Source organism: Trachinotus anak, unplaced genomic scaffold (genome assembly GCF_046630095.1).
Source record: "Trachinotus anak isolate AG129_WGS33_773 ecotype Australia unplaced genomic scaffold, CSIRO_AGI_Tana_v1 ptg000012l, whole genome shotgun sequence".
Lineage (NCBI taxonomy): Eukaryota > Metazoa > Chordata > Actinopteri > Carangiformes > Carangidae > Trachinotus > Trachinotus anak.
In genome coordinates this window covers 19094778-19117997 of record NW_027273863.1, presented here as the reverse complement: position 1 = coordinate 19117997, position 23220 = coordinate 19094778, and the positions used below count along the sequence as shown (strand labels likewise).

The window sequence follows — 23220 nt, the reverse complement described above, 5'->3', positions numbered from 1 at the left end:
TTTGTCGACAGTGACTGAGGAAAGCAAGGCATTTATTTTCAAAGAAAATAACTGCAGCTTTGAAAACAATGTGCTGTAAAAAAAAAAAAGAACAGCAGAGGAAGATGAAGGGGATTCCTCCATCCCAGCAGGAGGATGAGCAGTCCAGTCCCAGCTGCTGGGAAAGATTGTTGTTGTAGATGAAACAAAGCTGGAGGGTCTGTACCTTAACATATACATGTATATACTGTATATCCGCATAGGTGGCCAAGAATATGCACATCTGTATCCATACTCACATTTGCACTAAATATAAGAAAGGTTGAAAATAAGTGGTCAGATTGGCTCCTGCCTTGATATAAATCTTGTTGAAAGTAGATTTTATTGGAAAATCAGAAATAACTGATATTTTGGTCTCTTTGGAGCAGCAAAAACAAGCTGCGAAGACATTATCATCTATTTGGACTCCTGTTTCTGTCCACTTGGCTAATGGAAAATCTAATATTCATGCTCCTTTCAGCTCTGCTTTTAGTCTCCACCAACCCCTGAGAGAAATATCTGTCTCTTTAGCTCCTAAATGCTCCACTGTATTCACCAGCTGGTTAAAAACTCTGTCTGCCTGCTGTTTGCCACTAAGCAAAACAAAACAATGAGCTGAAAGGCGCTTAAACAGCTCCAGGGAACTGTAGAGTCGGACGGTAATCCCTTGTGGGCTGATTGCTATGACAAACCCCCTTCAAATAGTAATTTCATCTGCTGTTCACATATATTATTATTCATATGTATGCATTATGTAACTGCTGTAAATATGAAGACAGGAACGCCTGTTTTGTTGTTTTTTTTTGGCACAGTTGCCCACAATGACATCATAAAATCCAGAGATATTAAAAAAGGAGATACCACTGTACACCAACACTATGACAAAATGATGAATGATGTATTTCTATGATCTCACAGTATCTATATCATGATAACACCCAACCCCAATGAACATGCTGTGTTGCATAAGTATCATCACAGTATATTTTGACTGCTATTATACATATTTTTAGTCTCAATAAACACAGAATCATAAAACAGCTCACTGTTAAATTGCCAAAACACTCCCAGTGAACAGCTGTGTCCTTTTAACCTCTTTTGGAATAACATCATCGATCACTTTGGAAAACTAGCACTTTTTTGTGTCCTTAACTTGAAAAAAAGCTTAGCTAAGCAGTATTTCCACCTGAGTGGGGCATTTTAGGGTATTTCCCACCCCTGAATGTAGCACTACACTCCAACTCTATGTAGCTCATACATATGCATGTATACAATCCATTAACACAGACAGAGAGCCGATAAGAGGAGACATAATAACACCTCAACCTGTCATCTTAATCTCGGTATTTCTAAGTAGGACTTCCTCCGGCAGATCCTTGTCTACAAGCTACAACAGGAATATCAAAGGTTGTAGGTGTCATACTGTCTTCACCCATACATACAGACGGGTGTAACATGTGCGTGTGTGCTGCTTCAGAAAGTTCCCAGCTTGTGCGGCTCTTACATCACACTGCTTTGTGTCGGCCTGCCCACCTCCCGCTTCATTGCACGACTGCAGGGCAATTACAAAAGTAGAGAATGGGAGCCACACTTCACTTCTCGCCACTCTGACTCTCCTGTCCTCACCAGGGTCAAGATGACCTAATTAGCACATATGGATACTTCTAAATGAGTCTATAACTAGAGCTCAATATGGTGCGGGGGATGTATCATATGGTTTGTGCCCTATTTACCCCCTGACGCAGATTCCGGTGTACCACAAATCACGCAATATGCAAATTGTTACCAATGCCGTCACGTTTAAGAGATACTGTAGGGGAGATGATAACGGTTTGTCATATCACCATACTGTGCTGGCAGGCTTTGGTCAGTCATACTCCCCCGTAGTGGGTCTGCAATCATCAGACCATGTTAAAATACTGTAACTAACCCACCAACTTAAATCATGTTTGAAATTTGTCCGTTTTATCCCTTTTATCAATTTAGCCTGTTTTATTTTTCTTCTTAATGTAGCCGAGCTATATTCCCTTTTGGTACAGTCTCTATAAACACCTGTCTTTGAATAGTGGTATGTAGATAAAGTGTTGGTCGTCCCCATGGACTGGTGGACAGACATGTACCATGCATTTGCAACGTTCCAGCTCGTGACATTAGCCTCATTGCTTGTCTCTACTGTGAACTGTCAGATGAAGGGAAAATAACACAACACGTTCTGTAAGTTATTATTTACAGTATTTGTACCTCCTGTTATCAGACCATATAGTTTTTATATGAGTCAATGAGTAAAACAGGTACAGTTCACCTCTGTAGCCAACCATGCTACATGCAACAATTTTGAAATTTTAACATCTCCAGTTCCATGAGAACTGATCAAACTCCAGCTGCTGAGAAGAAAATGACCTTTGTACCTAAAAACAATTCTTTTTCCATAATTTGAGATGATGGTATGTTCTTCAAACCTTCTTATTCCTCCAGTCTTGACTGATTTAAAACATAACGAACCATAAAGAAACGTTTCTTAAATGAAATGTACTGTACCATAAAACTGGAAAATTTAGATTTAAATCTGGAACTCTCTGATCAAACAGTAATAGACTAAAATAAAGACATTTTAGTACTTAACGGTTTTTGATTCTTTCAACTGGCACTAAAAAAGTGCTAATGATTAATATCAGGCACTATTTATCACTATTCAATAAAAACCAAGTAGAGCAACACATCATCTCTGCTCTATTTAATAGAGTTAGAGGCACAAACTGGAGTTGTGAGATTGTGAGGTTTTGGCAGTCATGTGTCATTTTCTGAGATGAAAATGTGACTCCCATATCAGACTGTCACAACTACACGAGCAAACAGTTCTCTGTGATATTGATATGAGGGTGTATTACAATGGACAGTGTGTTCAGCTCACTTTAAACTCAGTGTATTTTAATAATGCACTGTACACATGCTCCTTGTTATGTGCAGCGCATAATGAAGCTGGAAAAAAGAGCAGCCTGAGCAGTCACCTCTCCTCTCTGTATACCCTATGGAGACACCTCACTGAATTTTTTTTGACTGTCTCAGAGTCTTGGGAAAATTGAAATCTTGAATCATTCATGCAGCTGCTCACATCAATGCTTTAATGTACACTGAATGTATAAAATATGAGGCGCATCTTTGTGACACGGCACTTATCCTCTGCCTCTCTGTATCTATATCTTCTCCCTAACAACTGCTACAACTTTAATAAAGAAAATCTATAGCTGTTAATGGCTCTTACCTGTTTTGATGCTATTTGTCCAGTATAGAAATAGAGTGAGTGTCCCTTCAGTGCGCTCTGAGTGGTTTAATGAGGATGAACAGTTCCTGCATCTTTGGATGGGGTCAATCTAATTTCACCCCCAAACAATCTCCTATTGTGAATAAGTTATTGCGTTGCATTACCTTAGGAGCCCACATCCCCATGAAATAGCAAACCAAATTACCATCTTGCCTTGAAAGGACTTTATATTGTTTTTATATGGTAAGAAATTACCAAAAGTAAGAAAGTAATACCTGACAAATGGTGTAATTAACATATCAAAAACTGGCACAATTCACCCTTAATCATGCAGTTTCCCAGCCAAGAATGAACAGACGTTTCCAGCCTACAGCTAAAAGTCTGTGACCGAAAGGATGGAGCTGCAGAGTATTTGGAGAGGAGGAGATTTTGATAAATTTAAACACGAGGTGTTATCGGAGACATCTTTAACTCTCTGCAGGACAAGCTGTACATCATCAGGGTAGGCTGCAGTGATATATGAAGAGTAAAGAAATGACTGGTTGAGGGATTTGTGTTAGTATAATGCATAGAGAAACCCTGAGGGAGTTTTGCATAATTATTTCTTTTACCACTTGCAATTTAAAGGAGGTACAGGGATTCAGGGATTTAAACCCCTAAACAGTAATGTGCTATGAAACAATAGTTTCTTTTTGTTTGTTTGTTTGTTATATGTTTGTGTTGTTCAGTTTGAGGAGTCAGACATCAGAATGCAAGCGATAAATAATAGGTTCAATACAAACAAATAAAAATCTAATTCAATTTGTTATATTTAATGTTAATGGGCAACATTATGGTAAGAATAAAAAGCATTTGAGTCTATATTCAAGTAAGAAATGAGTTGCAATTTTTTTCATAGTAGGAGGACAAACAGGGTAGACTCTTAGTTTTGCACTTTAGTTTGTCTATACAGCAGCAGATGTATTCTTCTTTGATGAGCTTCAGAAATTCCACCTCTTTGTTTCATAATTAGGGGTGATATTTTCAAACATGCACTAAATATATATCTAAATTATCTACAAACTTGTTTCAAAATCTTTGCTAAATGGACCAACTCACTCAAAAAAAAAAGTCATGGCATTGTAATCTCTAACTGTACCTGTGTTCTAGCAGATTATCCCAGGTAATAACAGCCTCTCTCAGTCAGGGCTTACCACCAGGATCCAGATTTGATTTAATATCTTTATCTATAATACCATCTATAATATATTTCATATCATAAATCTAATGAAACATTTAAAATCTTCAATGGTCAAACCTCCTCCTCATGTTATATGGGATGCAAATGCCAATATTTATAAAGGTACATTTTTCATAAATTAGACCCTCGTTGTGGGACATGATAATGCATGTTTCAAAAATACAACAGTGACTGTATGAAATAGTAATTTCTGTGATTTCAAATCAAAAAAAAGTTGGGCAATAGACCTTCTAGGGTATTCCCAAATTTAATTTACACTGACCAAAATAGTTTTATATCAGGTAGACACATGCAGACAAATACTCGCGACTGCTAGGTTTAACTGAATAGGATAAGAAAAATAAGGTAAAACCGGCAGTGATAGCAGGAGACGCAGAAGAGGTATTTGAATGGCCCTTCTTATTTAAGGTATTTGATTATTTTTTATTTTCCTTGTCAAATAAGTGTGTTAAAAAAAAAAAAAGAAAAATTCAAAAAGAAAAAAACAACAAAAAACAAAACAAAACATGCAGAGTCCCCTCCTGATGCTTCTTCAAGGTGTTTAAATGTCCAAAAACCTTTGAAGCAGGACTGAACCCACTGAGACAAGAGACAGTGGCCAGAAAAACTGCAGTCAGAAGTGATTCCTCCACCGTGGGATAGTGACTAGTGACAGTGTCAAGCCCATTTTACAGAGAACCATGTTAGATCTAACACCCAGTGAGGTCATATCTCATATCAGTGCTCGGTGTGTCGGTGCACGTCCTGCTTTTAGGAAACACAATGGTCACGTTGTTCCAAAGAGGATTATAAAACAATTCCTATTTCCAAGCCAGGAAACCCAGTTGCATCATGCCACAAAAACGCTGTGTCATGCCATTCACAGGGCAAATATTCTTTGAGGTTTTGTGAAAATACAAAATGGTTTTAGTTTGTAATGTTGGAAATGTGCAGTTGAGACTCACAATGTGTTCTGGCCTTAAAGGACACAAAAAATAGGGACACGTCACTGCTTTCATTACTTGTTCCACTCTTTGTGCAAGTTTGGATAATATTTTCAAAAGAGAAAATTTACAGAATACATTTCATTTTGCTTGTTGAATTTAAGTTAAACTCATAGCTTTAAGTCCTTGAGATTATCTCACATTGCCAGTCCTTATTCGAGGCAACTTATCTCCCAATACATTGTACATACAATGAATCTGCACAAAGTGTAAAAGACCTCAGGGTGCTGCAGCTAATTTGTCTTTATGTGCCGACCATCAAGGACACCGCTAGGGAGTCAGCTGTTAAAAAAAGGCCTGACATCCAAATGACAATGGCAAAAAGCACTAATGGACACGGTAATGACAGGGAGAGAGTGAGTGTTGCCTTGAGAAGCACAGCTGAGATGGCTCACAGAAAGCTGTTGCCATGGCTGACAGTAAGAAAATGGGAACAAAATGATTAATTTTACCCTGCTGGCGTGAGATTGCACTTGTTGTTGGGATATGGAGACAAAGTGCAGCAAGAAAAAAGAAAAGCTAGTATTTACCTGGCTAGTATTTGACTTGTGGATGGTGGCCATGGGAGGAGAGTTGAAGCAGCTCTGCACTGGCTGCACAAAAGGACACATTACAGTGAATGTTTGTGGATGTTTGTGTGTAAAGCAGTTCTGAGACCAATTACATGTGAACTAAAGAGAAGAGTATGTGTTGAGACTGCATCAAGAGCAAAGCAGTGCAAATCCTCCTCCTCAAGGAGGATTTATAAATAGTACATCTTTCCAAGTTAAAAGTTAGTTACTAGAGGAAAAGTTAAGGGATCACCAACGTTATTAAAATACATCTTTCATCACAATCCATACAATAGTTGTTTGGAGCAAAGTGGAAGAGTGATTAACAGACCAATGTAAAGCTTTGGTGCAGTTAAGACTCAAATATTCCAACCCCACCAGACTCTACAAAATAACATAAATAAAATATAAAGACCAAAATATGCTGTTGAAAGGTCTGGTTCTTACCTTTTGTTTTATCTGGGAACTAAACACTGTGGCACCATGAACACATAAGTCTGGTGCATGAAAGTCTGGCCAGGCGTTCTCTCGCAGCCTGGGACACTGTGTCTAAAACAGGAGCAGACAGTCCGACTTCTTTTCACTCAGATCTGACCTGCAGCAGCAACATACACTGACCCAGATAAGCCCACATCACATTGTTCATTCAACAGCACGACGCCAAGGCCTTTGGTCATTAGTCCGGTGCAGAAAATTAGAAATGACCACTGCCAAAGTCCATTGACTACTTGTGCATGATAATGATTTGCAGTATTCAGCTCCTTTATGTAAGACAAAGTAAAAATACTCCATTATATACTCCACTGTAAAACTATGCTAGTGGAAAAACTGAAAGGTAAAAAAAGTACAAACAAAAAAATGTACTTAAAGTTTTAATAGTACTCAAAATGGTAATTTAAGAGTCACATTATATTATATTACAGTTTATCTATTAATCATAATAACTGTTACATTGATTTATAAGTAGCATTTTACTGTTGTAGTTTGGAGGTTACTGTGGCATTTTAATCTATAACAATGTGTCATATTTTGAAATCAACTCATCAGAAAAATGTAATGAAGAAATAACAGAAATTGTTGCATCTTAAATGTTATGTACAAGTATAAAGAAGCATAAAATAGAAATACTCAAGCAAAGTGCAAATACTTCAAAACTGCACTTGAGTAGGCTACACCATTTGACTAAAGGCACTTACTTAACCTCATTAATTCAATATTAATGAATAAATGTATGTATGTAATGTATAAATCAAACAGTCTATTGTGATGACTGACAGGAGCAGACTTTTGCCCTTTATGAAAAACTCCCTTTGAGACAACAGTGTGAAGGTCAGCATCTTACAGAGAAGCTTTCAAGGATCAAATTGTTGTCCAAAAAAAGCACGAACAAAGACCTTTGAAATGTTACAGGAAAATGGCATGTGTTTTCTACATTTAAAGTCAGTTGAAGTAGTTTGTTCTGTGCTCTTTGAGTGATTCTTGACGCTTGGGTCAGTGAATAAAGAGCATAACAAGCCTTGACTTTTAATAAGTCTGCATCTGTAACATACTGACAGTTACAGGTGGATCCACAGGTGACTATTAGTATCTTTAGAGTCTAAACCAAATTTCAGTGGTTTTCAGACATCTCTCTGAAAACCACAAGTATCAGCCAGTATCAGGTTGTGCTAGAAGTCACAGGAGGAAGTCATTAGGATTCATCCTCTGGGAACCATGAATATCTTTTTTTAAAAATGTGTACCAATCCATCCACTAGAAGTTGAGATATTTCACAGGATAGGTGAAAACATTCACCTGCTGGTGGAGCTCGAGCAAAAGTTAAGGAGTCATTAGGATTCATCCTCTGGCAACCACGCATATCTGTACAAAATTCAGTCTGTGCCAATGTGGTGGATCATCAATCTCAAGAACCACTAACTAACTGCTAACATGGCTGAAAAATAATTCTACAACACAAAATTATATTTATTTTTCTGGGATTTCTCTAAACTCATTCAGATAACACAAGAAAAATTTCTCTTGGTCACAACCAACTTAAATATGCAACCCCTGACAACAGGTTTTTATTTTAATGGGTCATAAGCCAAAAAAATGGAAATGGAAATCACTGTGTAAGGTATTCGTATGGGTAGGGTAAGGTATCAAGATATTTAAAACTGATCACATCACATTTGGAAAATTAGGGGCTCTGTTCATTAAACTCAACAGACCCAGTATATTCAAATATGATTAAATCAGTCTCAGATGTAGGCAAGATATAATTAGTGCAAACATCCTTGGTGTGATACATATTAAGCAAAAACAACTTTTTCTTTGCAGCCTCCTGCAGTTTTAACATTTGGTTTCACAGGCACTTGGGCAGAGCAAGCAAGTGTCTAAACATTCAATTTTGCCATTCCCCTGGCCTTCAAGTTCAGGGCCGTCCATTTGTTCAGAGTAATCTTTCATGTTTATCCACAAACAACAGCTGAATCATTTATTCACCACCCTTCAAAGCCTTGCATCTCAGAACTTTGAGGAAACACAGCAGAGTCAGAGTTGATGGGGAAAGAAGGAACTGTGGAAAGTGCCGCCTTTCAACACAAATAGTGAAGCCTCCAGCATTTTGAGATGAATAGCAATGAACTTAAAGCCTTGCACCGAGGGAGAAATCAAAGCAGTGCTCAGCTTGACGGCCGCTCTCTATCTATTGTGTTTAATTTCAGATCCGTTATTGTAAAGTGCTAAATCCTCCAAGGAAGGCAGTTAACGTCAAAATCATCAATTACTCCTCACTGTTTCACATCTGCTTCAAACAATGGCTCTAAACCAGTCTCAGAGGAAACCTTGCTCTGAAAAAATATAAGTGCATTTCTTTTGTGAAAGTTTCAAGTAGCTTTCACTGTATTTTATTGTGTAGATAATAGAAATGTACAGCAGCTGGCATGAAAAAAAACATCTCTCTCCTATTGAAAGCAATAGTTCCTTGCCGATGAAACCATTACTTAATTTCACATCTAATCTGAAGGGAAACATGTCATCACAGATCAAGGATTATTAAAAAGGCCAGTGACCTCATTTGGAGAAAGTTTGCTAAGATGTCCTCATGTAGCCTCAGAGTTATGAGAGCTACTGATGGTCAGTGAAGGTGTTGAGAAGGTTTTTATGTTTTGTAAACAGCCATTAAATAAAGATGGCCAGTTCTGCAAGACCTTGGTTGAACTAACTCCAGGAACAGCCAAGTCTAGGAGTGTGGTTTAACACACTGTGCTGACACACCACTCAAGCTTGGCTCCGGCTACGCGACCTCTCTTATTTTCCTAAGTGGCAGTATCTTATTTAGTGCCGCAGCTCTCATATAGCATTGTCTGTAAGGGCTGAGTCTTTTTTTCTTTTTTTTTTTGTCCTCTAGATCATTGTCAGAATCATATGAGGGGCCGTTCAAGCTGAGGTCAGTTCATGTCCAGACTGGAGCCCTCATTTATCAGATAAATTACAATGAAGAGGGCATCAAACCATTTTTCACCAGAATAAAAAGACACATTTATCATTTTCCTTGCAGCTTAGTGTCTATAAAGAGCAGTTAATTATGTGATCACATATGCAAATGCTTATGTATCAAGCTGCAATTAACATGTGAAGCTGACAACACTCTAATGTACTTAAAACATATAGATAGCGATAAAATAATAATGGAAAACTGTCTGAAATGGAAGAAAAACAAACTAAAGGAGGATTTTCAATTCTGCTGCTAGATGAGGTATATCAGAGAAACATAGAATGGCCAGTGCAGAAACATTTTTGATTCCAAAATAACCAAAGTTTCAGGGACAACCAAATAACATTCCTAACTGGGACATATTGTAGTAGAATATTATACCTTCAGCTAGAAAATAGAGGAAAAAGAATGGAAATAGGGAAATACTAGGAGAGTCTGATACATAAATTAAATTCTGTCTTTTATTGTCATTGTCCAGCAGCAGCTGGCCTCAGTCAGAACAATGCTTTCACTAAAAGAGCTTTTGGATGATGAACACTCGATTCACCAAATATTTTGGATGGAAGTAGCTTGTAGTTGCAGCAGCTATTTTCTAAAGGACAGTGTTTGGCGAGATTATCTGAATGCTTCAGAATTTTCCCAATACATATTACATATACATATACAAGGAAAATGAGGTGGTACTCACAGCTGCATGGAGTTCAGATAAATTGCAAATGGTGGAGACAGCTATAGAGAGACCCCAGAAAACAAAAATACAGTGGTAAATTAAAAATTTTCTTTGTGAATTGTAGTGTTAGTATTAAATGGTAAAGTATGTAGATTTTTTTTGTCTACTATCTGCAAAAACACTGTATGGTATATATAAAGATGAGTATATACTGTATACAGTTAGTATGGACTTAAGAGCTGCAACAGTTAACCAATTAACTGAAAAGTTGATCAACAAAATATTCATCTGTAACTATTCTGATGATCAATTTTAAGTTTAAGTAATTTGTTCAAGCAAAAATGCAACATTTGATGTGAAGATGATAACTGCTGCTTTACCTTGTCAACATTATAGTACCTGGAGTATTTCTGATAGACTACTGGTCAACAGACATGACATTTAAAGACACTTTAGGCTGTATTAAACTGTGATGGACATTTTTCCCTGTGTTGTTATGTTTTACAAAATGAAATGCTTTATCAGTTATGCAATAATCATTAGCTGCAGCCCTGATAGAAATGGGGCACAGCTGATGCACAGTATGTATGGGGATATTTCTTCACTTTTAGAGATACCAGTAAAAGTCACAGGAAACTAACATCAGAATTAGTTTGACAAAAACTCAATGAAGACTTTAATTCCAGGGTGAGATAGCCATCATTTGGAAAGATAAAATGTAACTTCCTGTCATGAGATCACTTCTGTCTGAAACCCTTGTTTTGGAGCATCACTTAAAATTTACTGACTATAATTGACTCCCTTGCATTTCCTGTGACGAGCTGTGCAGCCGACCTGACAGCTTGGTATGTACAAGTGTCACTGACTCACACTAACCATTGTTCGGGTCAAAGGTCGCCCCCTGCCTTTTCCACAGATGTTATTTTCCTGTTCTGCTGGCAACAAGATATCTCCTGATCCCGCTGAGAGTCCATGATATCAGTGGGGTGAATGTGTGTTGCTCAGTCTGCAGCTGCTCACAAAGTAAATGATCTTGCTCAGAGAAGATTGTTAAATTGTTCAGCCTTTCCTCCATTTTTCAACCAAGGAGGCGTGAAATTGATTGAAATTGTCTTTCGCACTTTTAAAATAGATTAAAATTCTCATCATGATCAATAGGTGGCACTCATGATCCTTGACAGTTTTGCAAGGTCATCCATTTACAGGAATAAATTATAGCTGCAAACAGTGAGTCAGTTACAAATACATTTTCACTCACTAGTTGGTCATGTTTCATTTCCGAACATGTTTCAAAATGTTACATTTCATATACTATGTTGTAGATAATTTAATATAATTCTAATCAAACATAGAAATTGCATTACTCAGCTTTCTGAGGGATGTTAGTCTATCAACAACCTTTTCTGCCACAAAAAAAAAACAAACTGCATCTCTGTCCTTCATTTTCATTCTTGGCTGCTGAAAGTCTTATTCAGGCATTTATCACCTCCAGATTTGATTAATGCAACAGCACCCTCTATGGCACATCCTCCAAAAGTCCTGCAGTGCATCCAAAAAACCTTCCACCTGAGTGTTTCCTCCCTCTCTCTCTCTCTCTCTCTCTCTCTCTCTCTCTCTCTCTAACCCTTGCTCTTTTATATTACTCACTCCCTCCAACAGGCCCGTTGGCTTTGCATGCAGCAAAAGGACGCAGATCAATCCAATACTCTCTATAAAGAGCTGTTCATCACGTGGCTCCTTCCCATCTCTGTGGCCTTTTTCCCCACCACACACCTTCCTCCAGAGCTGTGCCAATGTCCTAAACCTCACAGCAAGGACAGAAAACCTCCAAGCCCTCCATTATCCACCCTTAGACATACTATTAACAGTCACCTTTTCAGTGAAGCAGGGATCATTTCACTCTCACAGGCCATGTCTGATATGTCTAGCCATTTTTTGTAAATGTCAAATTAAATAAAAATGATGGAATTGGTTCATAGTACTTTTCTGGGCCTTTTAAACTTTATTGCTGTATTATTCTAGTGTAGCTGTAAGCCCTATTTCTTTACAAGTTTCTAAAGAGCAAAAGAAAGTCTGCTGAAGTCCTCAGATGGATGGATGGATGGATGGATGGATGGATAGATTTGACGATATACAGATAAAAATTGACCTGATTTAATAGATAGATAGATTACAGCCACAGTTAGGCACAAAAGCAGTTTACCTTCAAACTCCTCCAGCCGTAGCCGCACATAATGGACAGTCAGGGCTCTCAGAGCCAGCTAGCCCATTAGCCTGGGCTAATGCATCCAGGACTCCCCGCCATGCGCTGCCCATCACTCCAAACTGGATCTGGTTTCAAACAGAAGCCGCCTCTTCTCTTTGTGCTTGGGGCAACTCTTGCTCCAAAACAATGACCCCTGAGGAACAGTTGCTGAGAAAATGGACGTTTTCTTTCCCATACTAATTAGTTTGTGTGTTTAGTAGCTGAGGTTACTGGGTCAGATAAAGGTCTATAGGAGGATTAAAAGTATATTGACAAAGAATCAACATTGCTGGAGTTTTACAAGACAGATATATTGTTAAAAGAGCAAGGTACAAGTTTAGAAATGAACGTTTCTGCTAGAAACATCTTGCAAACTGTAGAACTTGTATATTGTGCATGGACAGTAACACATATCAGTTTCCTGTTTCAAAGTGTAAAGTGGATATTGGCTCAATCAGAGGGTGATATTGTTTTTGACCATGCCTGTGATCTTGGGTTTCACAGCTCCGCCTTTCTAAATGGACCCAGTGCATTAGGGGCCAGTGAGGAGCAAGCTGCAGAGTGCTCTTAAAAGGCAAGAGGAAAAAAACAACTGGAGACAGCCTCACTGTTTTTTTTTTCAGCCTCGCTGCCCTGCTGTAGAGGGACACCAACATGTACCAACCATGTATGGAGGCGCTGCGTATCAGGTTTCAGCCGTCAAATCAAAACAATCACCCTGATGGAGAGAGGGCAGAATGTATATGGAGGGTATGGTGACTGACATGATGGCCCTCATGTGATGGAGGGTGAAAGTTTTCCATTTCCTCTGCTTTGTTACAGCTGGATGGAGTTTTCTAGTTCTTGTTGTAATAGAGAATCAGAGGAGTTATGTTTGGCACATGGGCCATAAGAAACAAAAAGTGAGTGCAACAGGCAGTTTTTGTCATCTTTGACTAAGTTTTAATCATCTGAACTCTTGTCATTTGGCAAATATTACAATCAAGGAATTGTAAAATGTTTTGATTCTTTTTCTCATTTGGTTAGAATTGCATTTTTCTTAAACCAGACTTTCTGGCCACTTGGGGGAAGTTGCGGACACAACACTATCACCAACAGGTATGGAGCAACATTATCATTCATGGAGTCATGAATCCGGAGAGTCCAACAATCACTCTCTTTTTAGCTCTGTTTTTGGTCTCCACCACCAACTCCTGAGGGAAATATCTGACTCTTTAGCTGCCAAATGCTCCACTATGTTCACCAGCTAGTGGCTAACTTGGTCTCTCTGCTGTTTAGGGCAGACCAGGTAGTAAACAGCGGGTTTTTAGAGCTTGTGTGAATGACCCGAACAGTTTAAGATTTTAATAATTATGTCACACATAAAATATATATTTGACATTGTAAACAGTTCCCAAATTCAAGCATGAGCATCCATGCTTAGATTTTAAATATAATTTGCTTTTGAAATGTTGTGTTATTTGTTTGATTTAACTTTAAACTTTAAACTCATACATATTTTCATGCAATACAAATAAAGTACTAAAGTTGGGAACTACAACGGTATAGTGTATAATTGTGACTGGCAGTGTATGATTTATGATCCCTGCATCACTACCTACTACTTACTTAGGAATATAACGTTTTAGTGAGTTTTTTAATTTACAATTTTACTTGATCTTATTTCATTGTGTAGCTCTCAGGGGGGAAAAAACATTTTTCATGTTTACCATTTATCACACTAATTTGATCATTCTCCTACAGATTTTTCCCATTTTACTTTTTGCTTTTAGAGTTATAGTGTTCCTTATGCTCAAATGGCGGAGTTTAAGTATACTAAAATATACTTTTGACTCAAAATTTGGGCCTGACTGAAACAATGACACATCCTGCAGACTTTTCATTCCTTTATATTTCTGTTTGTGTCTCCCTCTCACTCAGAAGCCCACATTTTGTCCACCATAAGAAGGTGACTCATCATGCTGAGGCAAATATGCCAATAGTGCACGCTACCAGCAGGGTGTGTAAATTCCACACCTGTCCCATCATCCTCGCTCCCTCCCTCTGCCCTCCTCCCCTGCCCTCCCCCTTTTGTGCCTTCTCTCTCTTCACACATGCTCACCCCCTTGCTCACCCACACCTCACACGGAACAGCTTGAGGAGTAGGAAGCAGCGCTGTCTTGCTAAGAACATGCAACAGAGAACAGGGACACCAGCATGGAGTGATGGGGACACTGAGGGCCCGCTTTCTGTCTCTTCAACCCCCGCTCTTGTTTACAGACAGGTAAGTTGAGATTCATATCCTTTTCCCAGGCGCTTTCATGCGCAGATTAATGGTTCTTTCAGCTCTTTGGTCAACAAAGGAGGAATGTGAGATGAGATGCAACAAACATGAAATCCAAATGCATGTGTTGGAACAATACTATAATGCAATAAAGCGCATCTTTCTTATTGCTGATTATAGCGCTGCCGAGTTGCTTGTATAGCCTGTTTTGGACTGTGCCAGTCTTTCCATCTGTTTCTTTATTTCTCTGTCTTTCTCTATCCTCCTTTTCCACACACTTTTTCCCCATAACAACTTCCTCATCTCTGAAAGGGTTTCTCCCTTTTAGAAGAGACCAATAACCTGAGCAGAGCAAATCAGGAAAAGTTGAATAAAGTCATATATGAAGGTGATAGTGGGTGATTGTTATCCTGCTTATATAATCCCATGATGGATCATCACAGTTCTTCTCCACAGGAGAGGAGGAGGTGGCGGGATGACAAAGGCTGCAGCTGCCTTTTCTTCTCCTGAAGCAGGGTGAAAAATGACATAATGGCAGCCAAGCTCAGGTAACTTCATTTGGACACTGATACCCTTGAAACTAATCCAACTCTTGTGTTTACAAGATTTGTGCTGCGGCAAGAGTGCGAACTTCAAGGCATTTTGAGGATGAAATGATGGCATTATTTGGGTAACAACAATAAATGAATGTTAAAAATACAGAATTCTCTGATGATACGTCCATCTAGTCCTATTTTTGTAACTTTACTGTGATTAAACCAGTGCAACTTGGCCAAGTGAAGCTTGGACACAAATTATCTCATTTCAATTAGCAAAACAACTGATATTGCAGATGACACACACAAAATTGAGGCATGTGTGCGCAATAAGTTTACTCATAAGGCTACAGATCGAGGCAGCATGAACGTGAGAGTGAGTTGTTTTCCACCGAACAGTGATGTCATGACACCACAGTTTATTCTGAAAACTGAGCCCTTGTCCTGAGGCTCAGACAAACTATCTGAGCACAAACAACGAAGGTAGAGACTCTTCACAGGCGCGGAGGGAAGAAATACACCCACCGTGTGAAAAGAGAAAGATGATATCTGCATTTAAATCTCGTAAAGACTAGTTGTCATGATATTTACATGTACTCTACTGAACTTTCTAGGGCTGTGCTACCCAAAGCTGGTCCTTACATCCAGGCCAGGTTTGACCCTCCACTTTGTCTTTTTAACTCCATTCGATCAGTGGTAGACAGTAACTAAGTACTTTTTTGCAAATTTTAATTCCTCAAACAAAATCTAAGAGCATTTTATAAAATATAATGAATTGGGGATTAACCTGCCAAAAAGTATACAAAGTACTATATAAATGCTCTCCACCTTGGCTATTTGCAAATTAAAATGCTGCTTATATGCATATGCATCAGTATTAATAATGATTCAGTGATACCTTATATAATCATTTAACACTGACATGAATCATAATGGGTACATATACTTTTCATATTTTAAGAAAATTTTTAGATGATGCTTCTGTAAATTTAAGATTTTGAATGGAGGACTTGTACTTGTCATGTAGTATTTTCAGTCGTAATCCTACTTTGACCTAAGTAAAGGTTTTGAAGACTTCTTCCACCACTGGGTTTGAGGAGTGATGTGTTTCATTTTTTTTTTTTTTTTGTAAGGCTCATTAACATACAGGCCATGAAAAGAGCTGTTCAGTTATTGCATCTTAAAGTCATAAACTGTGGTCTAACTCTTTGGCCAACCACTACACTTGTGTCTCCACACATTCTACATTCATATTAGTGGTCAGTGTAATATATTACACCAATGCAGTTTGTTTTTATGAGCACATTTCCTCTGTTTTCTCTGTGTTTAATGACTTCTTTGCCGGCAGTGGACCTGGATTTCTCGTTTGGATAAATCATGGTATGACAACAGCCAGTGGTTTACACAGCAGACGTTATTACTTTTACAGGACTGAGCATGATTGCAACTTCAATTAAATCTGGGATCTCCATTAAAAAACCTGTTTAATTTCATGAGTTGTACTTTTTTTTTTTTTCTTGCAGAATGAGACACACAGATCTCAGATTTCCCCCCCTGAATGCTAACTCCAAAATGACTTTTCTGGCGATGCAGAACTTAGCTCATTAGTGAGCATTAAACCAAACAGGAATTGTTCACAGTGGCTAAGTTCAGCATCTGACATGAAAGAATAAACTCCCAGCATGCCTGAGAGCAGCGGCCGTCCCCAAACAGAGAGGTAAGAGAAGGATAAGGATGCACGGGATGAAAAAACAGGGCCACCTGCACTGTAAAGCAAAGAGGAATGCTGTTAAAGTCTTTGCATGCCCAGACACACTGTATAGTATTCAAGTTCTTTTGATTTATGGGAGGTTTATGAAGAAGGAGAAGAAAAAGGACGGCACAGATCTCATTTTCACAGGTTTCGTCTGACATGAGCTCATCATGTCTACTTTGGACAGGATTATCACCTACATTTGTACAGTTTATAAGATACAGATGATTTCTGTCAATAAAAATATTATTGATGTGTCAAATTTGCTCCTTCTTTGCTTTGCAGGGTTTAAAACAGAACCGTCACCTGTTAAATTTTGTGCTGTCATTTTGGGGATGTGATAACGAGGCTTTTTTTCGGGTTGTGTACTCGTGTGCCTACTGAACTGGATTCAGTGTGTCTTTGCAGAACTGGCTCAGTCCAGCAGGAACAAGAGTGACACCCAATAAGACACCGTCAGCGTTAACGTCATCCCCGTTTAAAATGATCACAACGAACACACTGAAAATGACTAAAAATGTTTATCACAGCATGTATTTTCAGAAGTGATGAATTGGCTATTCTGACACATAGAAACAACATGTGCTCCTATGTATTTGTGTATACGTGTGTGTGTGCGTGTCCTAATTTGTCTGCCTGTGTGGGTGAATCTGGCTGCCTCTACAGGCAGTCGTTATCAACAGCAGCTGATTTGTGCTGAGTAACACTTTACGTTGCCTCTCTTCATTCCTCACACTATAATAAGCTGTCAGGGTGTCTGCATGCTTCTTCACCAAATTGGGATACAGCAGCTCAACACCTCTGCAGTCATTATACACCTGAATGGACAGGCGCTGAATTAGCATAAGTGAAACTGGTCATCAGGTGACATGCTATTGATTTTGGATGTCCCCACTTGTCAGGGTGTCATAGGAGCAGTTTCTTTTCACCTTGGGCCATCTTCCTGCAGACTCGTTCATTAAAAAAAATGCAGACATGGTCAAAAATACATAGAACTTGCAGTTGAAAAAAAGAGCAATTTGACCACTGTAGATTTTCATATTGATTTTCAATTATTTCGACAGACTAGACTTTTCATTGAATCATTATTTGTTCTGATTTTCAGGTTATTATCTTTTAATAAAGGTAAAAGTACATAAATACATTTTTCTTTTTGCTTTTGTCAAAGACTGTGCCTTGCCAATGATTACAGTATTTGCACGCAATGTGACAAAAATACGTTGTCAAACATCATTTGTGGGACTACACTCAAGGTAGCCAGCTTGTCTTGATCTAAATTGACCGAGGTTGAGTGATAAAAACATCATGTTTAATAGCAAGGAGAGGAAAAATGTGTGTGTTTGTGCAGGTAAGACAAAATATTCATATATACAGTATATCACATCACAGGCCAGCGGTGAAGTCAACCTTCAACATGAGCCTGTTTTTAGACCTAAAAATGATGATTTACTGAAGATTAAACCAATAGACCAGATGTTGTCTGTGCTAAAGAGGCATTCATTTGCATACACAACACAGGCGAAACAACACTATAAGTTTCCCAAAAGCACAAAGGTTTACTGCAGATTTGTATCGATTTGCATTATATCTTACACGTGTTGCTTTTATTATATCCGCCAGCTCTTTTAAATAAACATAACATCCTATGGATATAGATCAAATGATGTTGATAGCACCTTGTCAAATAAGATAAGGTCACTATAAACTCACGACTGACTGCAACATGCACGTCGTAACACTCACGATTGTCCAACAGGATTATTTACATTATTTACATAAACATCATACATCAGACCATCCTAAAAGAAAACCTAAATTTTTAGCCACTACTTTCTCAAGATGGTTTGAGGCCAAAATGTTTATTAAAACTGTCAAAAGGATGCGGAGCCTCTGCACCAGTTTTAAGAGTGTAGACCATTTTCTGGCTGGTTGTTTTGCATCTTTTTGTGGTCGTCTTGTGTCCATTTGTGGTCATTTTGCGCCTCTTCTTAGTAGTTTTGTGCATCTCTGTGGTTATTTGTTGTCACATTGTGGTTGCGTTGTGTTCCTCTGGGGTCATTTTTTTGTTCCTCTGTGGTTGTTTTATGTCACATTGTAGTTGTGTGTCTTTGTGGTCTTTTTTTTTTTTTTTTTTTTTTGTTCCTTTGAGGCTTTTTTATGTCACTTTGTGCTCGGTTTTGCATCTCTTTTTAGTGGTTTTGTGTGTCTTCCTGGTTGCTGTATGTCACTTTGTATTATTTTTGGTCATTTTGTATCACCTGATTGACCTTCCTTCACTCCACACTAAGCCACACTGGGGGGGGGGGGGGTCGTAATTCCCCAGTCGTCCAGCAGGGGGCGCTCCCATCTTACCCTTAATAACGAATGAGGTCAATCAAAGTGTTGATTCGTGTCTCTCTGTTAACTCCTGCCTGTGAGAAAGTGTCGCCCCTGCTGTTGTGAAGTCCCCTGCTCTGCGTGGCTTTTTTCTGTCAGCACTTTTATCTGTCAGCTAAAGGGCGTCATCTGTCAAGCCGGCGAGGGGACGACTATCACTTTATTTCCACCTCGTCGACGGCTCTGTGTGTGTGTGTGTGTGTGTGTGTGTGTTTCTGAGTGTGTGGGGAAATCTAGGAAGTAAAGTTAGCCTCACTTTTCGGCCGGGACAACGAGGAGGAGACGCTCCTCCTCAATATCTCAAAGAAACTGTGATTTATGAGAGAAATAACGACGCCGAAATGCTGGGAAATAACTTCTTCATCATTTGACGCGGCGCGTTGGCAGTTCCGTGCCTCACCTTTCCTGGGAATCTCAGGTGGAGACAGTTTTTGGGGGTTTTTTTCTTCCTTGAAGTTGTGTGATTGGAATTCGTTGACGCTAAACGGAGGAGCAGAAATTCATCTTCTCTCTTACCTGTCCGGAGTATTTTGGTTTTAAAGATGAAATGAGCGGTTTCCCACGAAAGGTGAGACTTGTTTTTACACTTTAGTCCATTTTGACACTTGTTGCTGTTTGACAGTTGTCACCTGGGCGGAGGTGCAAGTGGGAATTTTGATGCAGTGGATATTTCTCTGTTGATATTTGGCGTGGAAATGAGGGAAACAAAGAGACTCGTTTCGTGTCTTTTGCATAAGTTTTCACACCAAAAAACATTTTAAACCAAAAAATATTGTTTGAAGTATAAAATGAGGTCTTACTCGAACGTACTTGTACTTTTAACAAGTCTTCCCTTTAATGGAAACTGGTGACAATGTGTGTGTGTTTCCACAGTGGATGCTGCCAGAGAGTTGGGGCAGTGAGTTATGCTGAAGCCTGTCTCTGTATATCAGGATGAGTACTACAGATGGAGTTGGGGCCCCTGAGCAGGATGGAGAGGCCCGTGTTGTGCAGATCTACCCCAGGGTGTCCCAGGACACGGCTGCCTACTGTCCCCTGCAGCTCTGCGGTGGGGACACGGTGAAGTCAGTCATCCACAATGCCATGGTCACTCTGGGGCTGGACTCCAGCAAGACGTACCGCCTGCTGGAAGTCAGACAGATCGGCGGAGAGGAGAGGCTGCTGGAAGCTGGTGACTGCCCTCTGCAGCGAGTCCTGCTGTGGCCACCAGAGGCACAGAGGTGGCACCCTCAGAGTCAGGGGTACCACTTCGTCCTGCAGCAGCAGCAAGCCAACAATGGAGGCAACCAAGAGGAAAACGCAGAGGACTGTGACGACCTCTGCAACCTCCAAACTGTGACTGAGGAGAGTATTCTGCAGGCTTTACGGCAACGCTTCTACAAGTTCAAAATCTACACCTATGCCAGCAACATCCTCATCGCCATCAATCCCAATAAGTTCCTACCTGTTTACTACAACCCCAAGTATGTCAAGATGTATGAGAAGCAGCCACTGGGAAAACTAAGCCCTCATATATTTGCAATAGCAGACGTGGCGTTCCGTACCATGCTGAACAGGCAGGTTAACCAGTGTATTGTTATATCTGGTGAGAGTGGCTCAGGGAAGACTGAAAGCAGCAGTTATCTCATCCACTGCCTGACTGCTCTCAGCCAGAAGACCTACTCCAGCGGGCTGGAACGGACCATCCTGGGGGCAGGACCGGTGTTAGAGGTAGGTGACTGTGAGGTGAAGGTGGCCACGTCCTGCAGCCACTGACACCCACGTCTGCTGTGGCGGTCTGCCATGTGAACTTAGAAGCAATAAGTCTTCAAAGAGAGTTACTCACATGTCTGAATTCACACACATACACACACACACAATTATTACCGTTTCATGACTCATGGATCCAGGGCTAAAACAATCAGTCAATCAATGGAGAATGAATCAACAACTCTGATGATCAGTCAGTGATCAAGTATTTTAGTCATTTATCAAGCAAAACTGTCAAACATTTCTAGTCTAGGGTTCTCAAATGTTAGGATTTAATACTTAATTAGATTGTAAGTAGAATATCTTTGTGTTAACACAGCTGGTTGGACAAAACAGTTTGAAAACGTATTTGAAGACATTGCAATGGCTCCTGGAAATTTAAAAACATCTTTTGGGCCATCTCCAGCTGTAAACCCTCAAAACTGGAGCTGCAACTAATGATAACATTTATTATTGATTTATCTGAATCTATTTCTCAATTAATTGTGTGGTCTGGCACAAAAGAGTGAAAATCTCTCATCGCCTTTTTTCAGAGGCAAACGTGACATGTTGTTTTTTTTCCCAACCAACAGCTCTAAATCAAAAGATTTTTCGTTTACCATGATATAAAACAGCGAAAAGTAGCAAATCATATTCATATTAGAGCACCTGTAACCTGAGAATGTTTGACATTTTAATTGGTTGCAGATAACTTTCATTTGTCTCAGCTATAACTTTGATAAGCCATTAATCACTGAAGTCTTTTATTCAGTAAAAATGCCACACCTTCTCTGGCTCCAGGTTCTGAAATGTGAGAATTTACTGCTTAATATTATTGCAAGTTGAATATTTTTTTAATACTTTTTTTTTAGATTGTTGGTTGGACAAAATAAGTAAGTTGAAGATAACCACTGTTTACTCAAAAATTTGTCTGGCTCCTCTTTTTTATTAAAAATACACAAACTGTCCTCTTCTTTTCCCACGCTACAAACTAATGTGCTTGTGCTGGTAGTTTAAGAAACCCTCAGAGGATGCTGGTGTTTTCAGTTTAGCTGAGACAAGTAGTCACTGGTTGATTTGACAGAATTACTATCTTGCTGGCTTTACTAGCTGATCATCTGCTGCAGCTGAATATATGCAAAGTGCCTGTTCTCGTCTTAAAGTCTATTTTTAGACATGCTAATCACTTCTGTGCAAAAACAACATAAACTGGCAAATACAGAAAGCATTCCCTTTATACAGGAAATGTAGACTAGAATCACTTGTTTTGCACTTCCTGCAGCAGAAAAAAAAATTGTGTAATCAGCCATAACCACAAAAAGCTGTATCATCCAGGACTCATTGGTGTTTTGTTAGTTGTAAACCTCTTAAGATGAAGGATGATCATAAAGAGCCATAAAAATGTCCCAATTTGACTAAGAAGGCGGGAAATCTGCGGATCATGCTGAATAAATTCAAAAATCAGCTTTTGCAATTGTTTTTTTTTTTTTTTTTTTTTTTTTTTTTCTTTTTCGGATATTCCTCTCACATTTTGGATTCACCTCAAATCTCGTCAAATCAAAAAGCACCAAAGAGCAAAACAGTGTTGAACCGGGAAGTCACTCATTTTATTTTATTTATTTATTTATTCATTTTTACCGCATAACTTCCGTTTCACTCTCGCACATTTACGTTAAATGATGAGTTTGTTGTTTCTGTGGCTGTCACAGTAGCTCTGTCAGAGAGTAAGAGAGTAAGAGAATGTCACATTTGCCCACATGTCTCCGTGATCTGTGCTTTCTGTTTCAGCTGTCTGTTGAATTACGAAACATGTTTAAAAAATAACTGACGTGAAACTAGGCCACATACTTTGCTAGGGAAATACCCACCTCCTTGGAACTTAGCAAAGATTGTGTCTTAGGAGGGGGGGGGGGGGGGGACACTCCTTCTTTCTTTGTAAGAGTCTCTCTTCAGTGCTTCAGGCCTGAGCCATCAGCAAGAGGGAAGCAAGGCATTAGTTGGTTTCACATCATTTAAACTATATTCTGAAACAATATCACTTATTTCGTACTTGTTTGTTCCGCTTCACTGTGCATCATTTAAATCTAGCCACCAGTACATGGTGACTGTGGAACAGA

General features: G+C 39.1%; 1 protein-coding gene and 1 long non-coding RNA gene across 5 annotated transcripts in view; both read left to right on the top strand.

Annotated features, from left to right (window-relative positions):
* The first annotated feature begins 14440 nt into the window (after nucleotides 1-14440).
* Nucleotides 14441-17342, top strand: LOC139629599 (uncharacterized). The gene is made up of 3 exons (XR_011693005.1): nucleotides 14441-14710; nucleotides 15167-15258; nucleotides 16770-17342. It is a non-coding gene; the product is annotated as an uncharacterized lncRNA (long non-coding RNA).
* Nucleotides 17343-19381: 2039 nt separating this feature from the next.
* Nucleotides 19382-23220, top strand: part of LOC139628515 (myosin IXb) — a 29340-nt gene continuing 25501 nt past the window's right edge. The window contains exons 1-2 of one of the 4 annotated variants that reach the window (XM_071490231.1): nucleotides 19382-19943; nucleotides 20249-21085. In XM_071490231.1, coding sequence (XP_071346332.1) covers nucleotides 20309-21085 — 777 coding nt within the window. In that variant the 5' untranslated portion in view covers nucleotides 19382-19943; nucleotides 20249-20308. The remainder of the gene's footprint in view (nucleotides 19944-20248; nucleotides 21086-23220) is intronic. The other 3 variants (XM_071490228.1, XM_071490227.1, XM_071490229.1) reach the window with 3 other exon arrangements.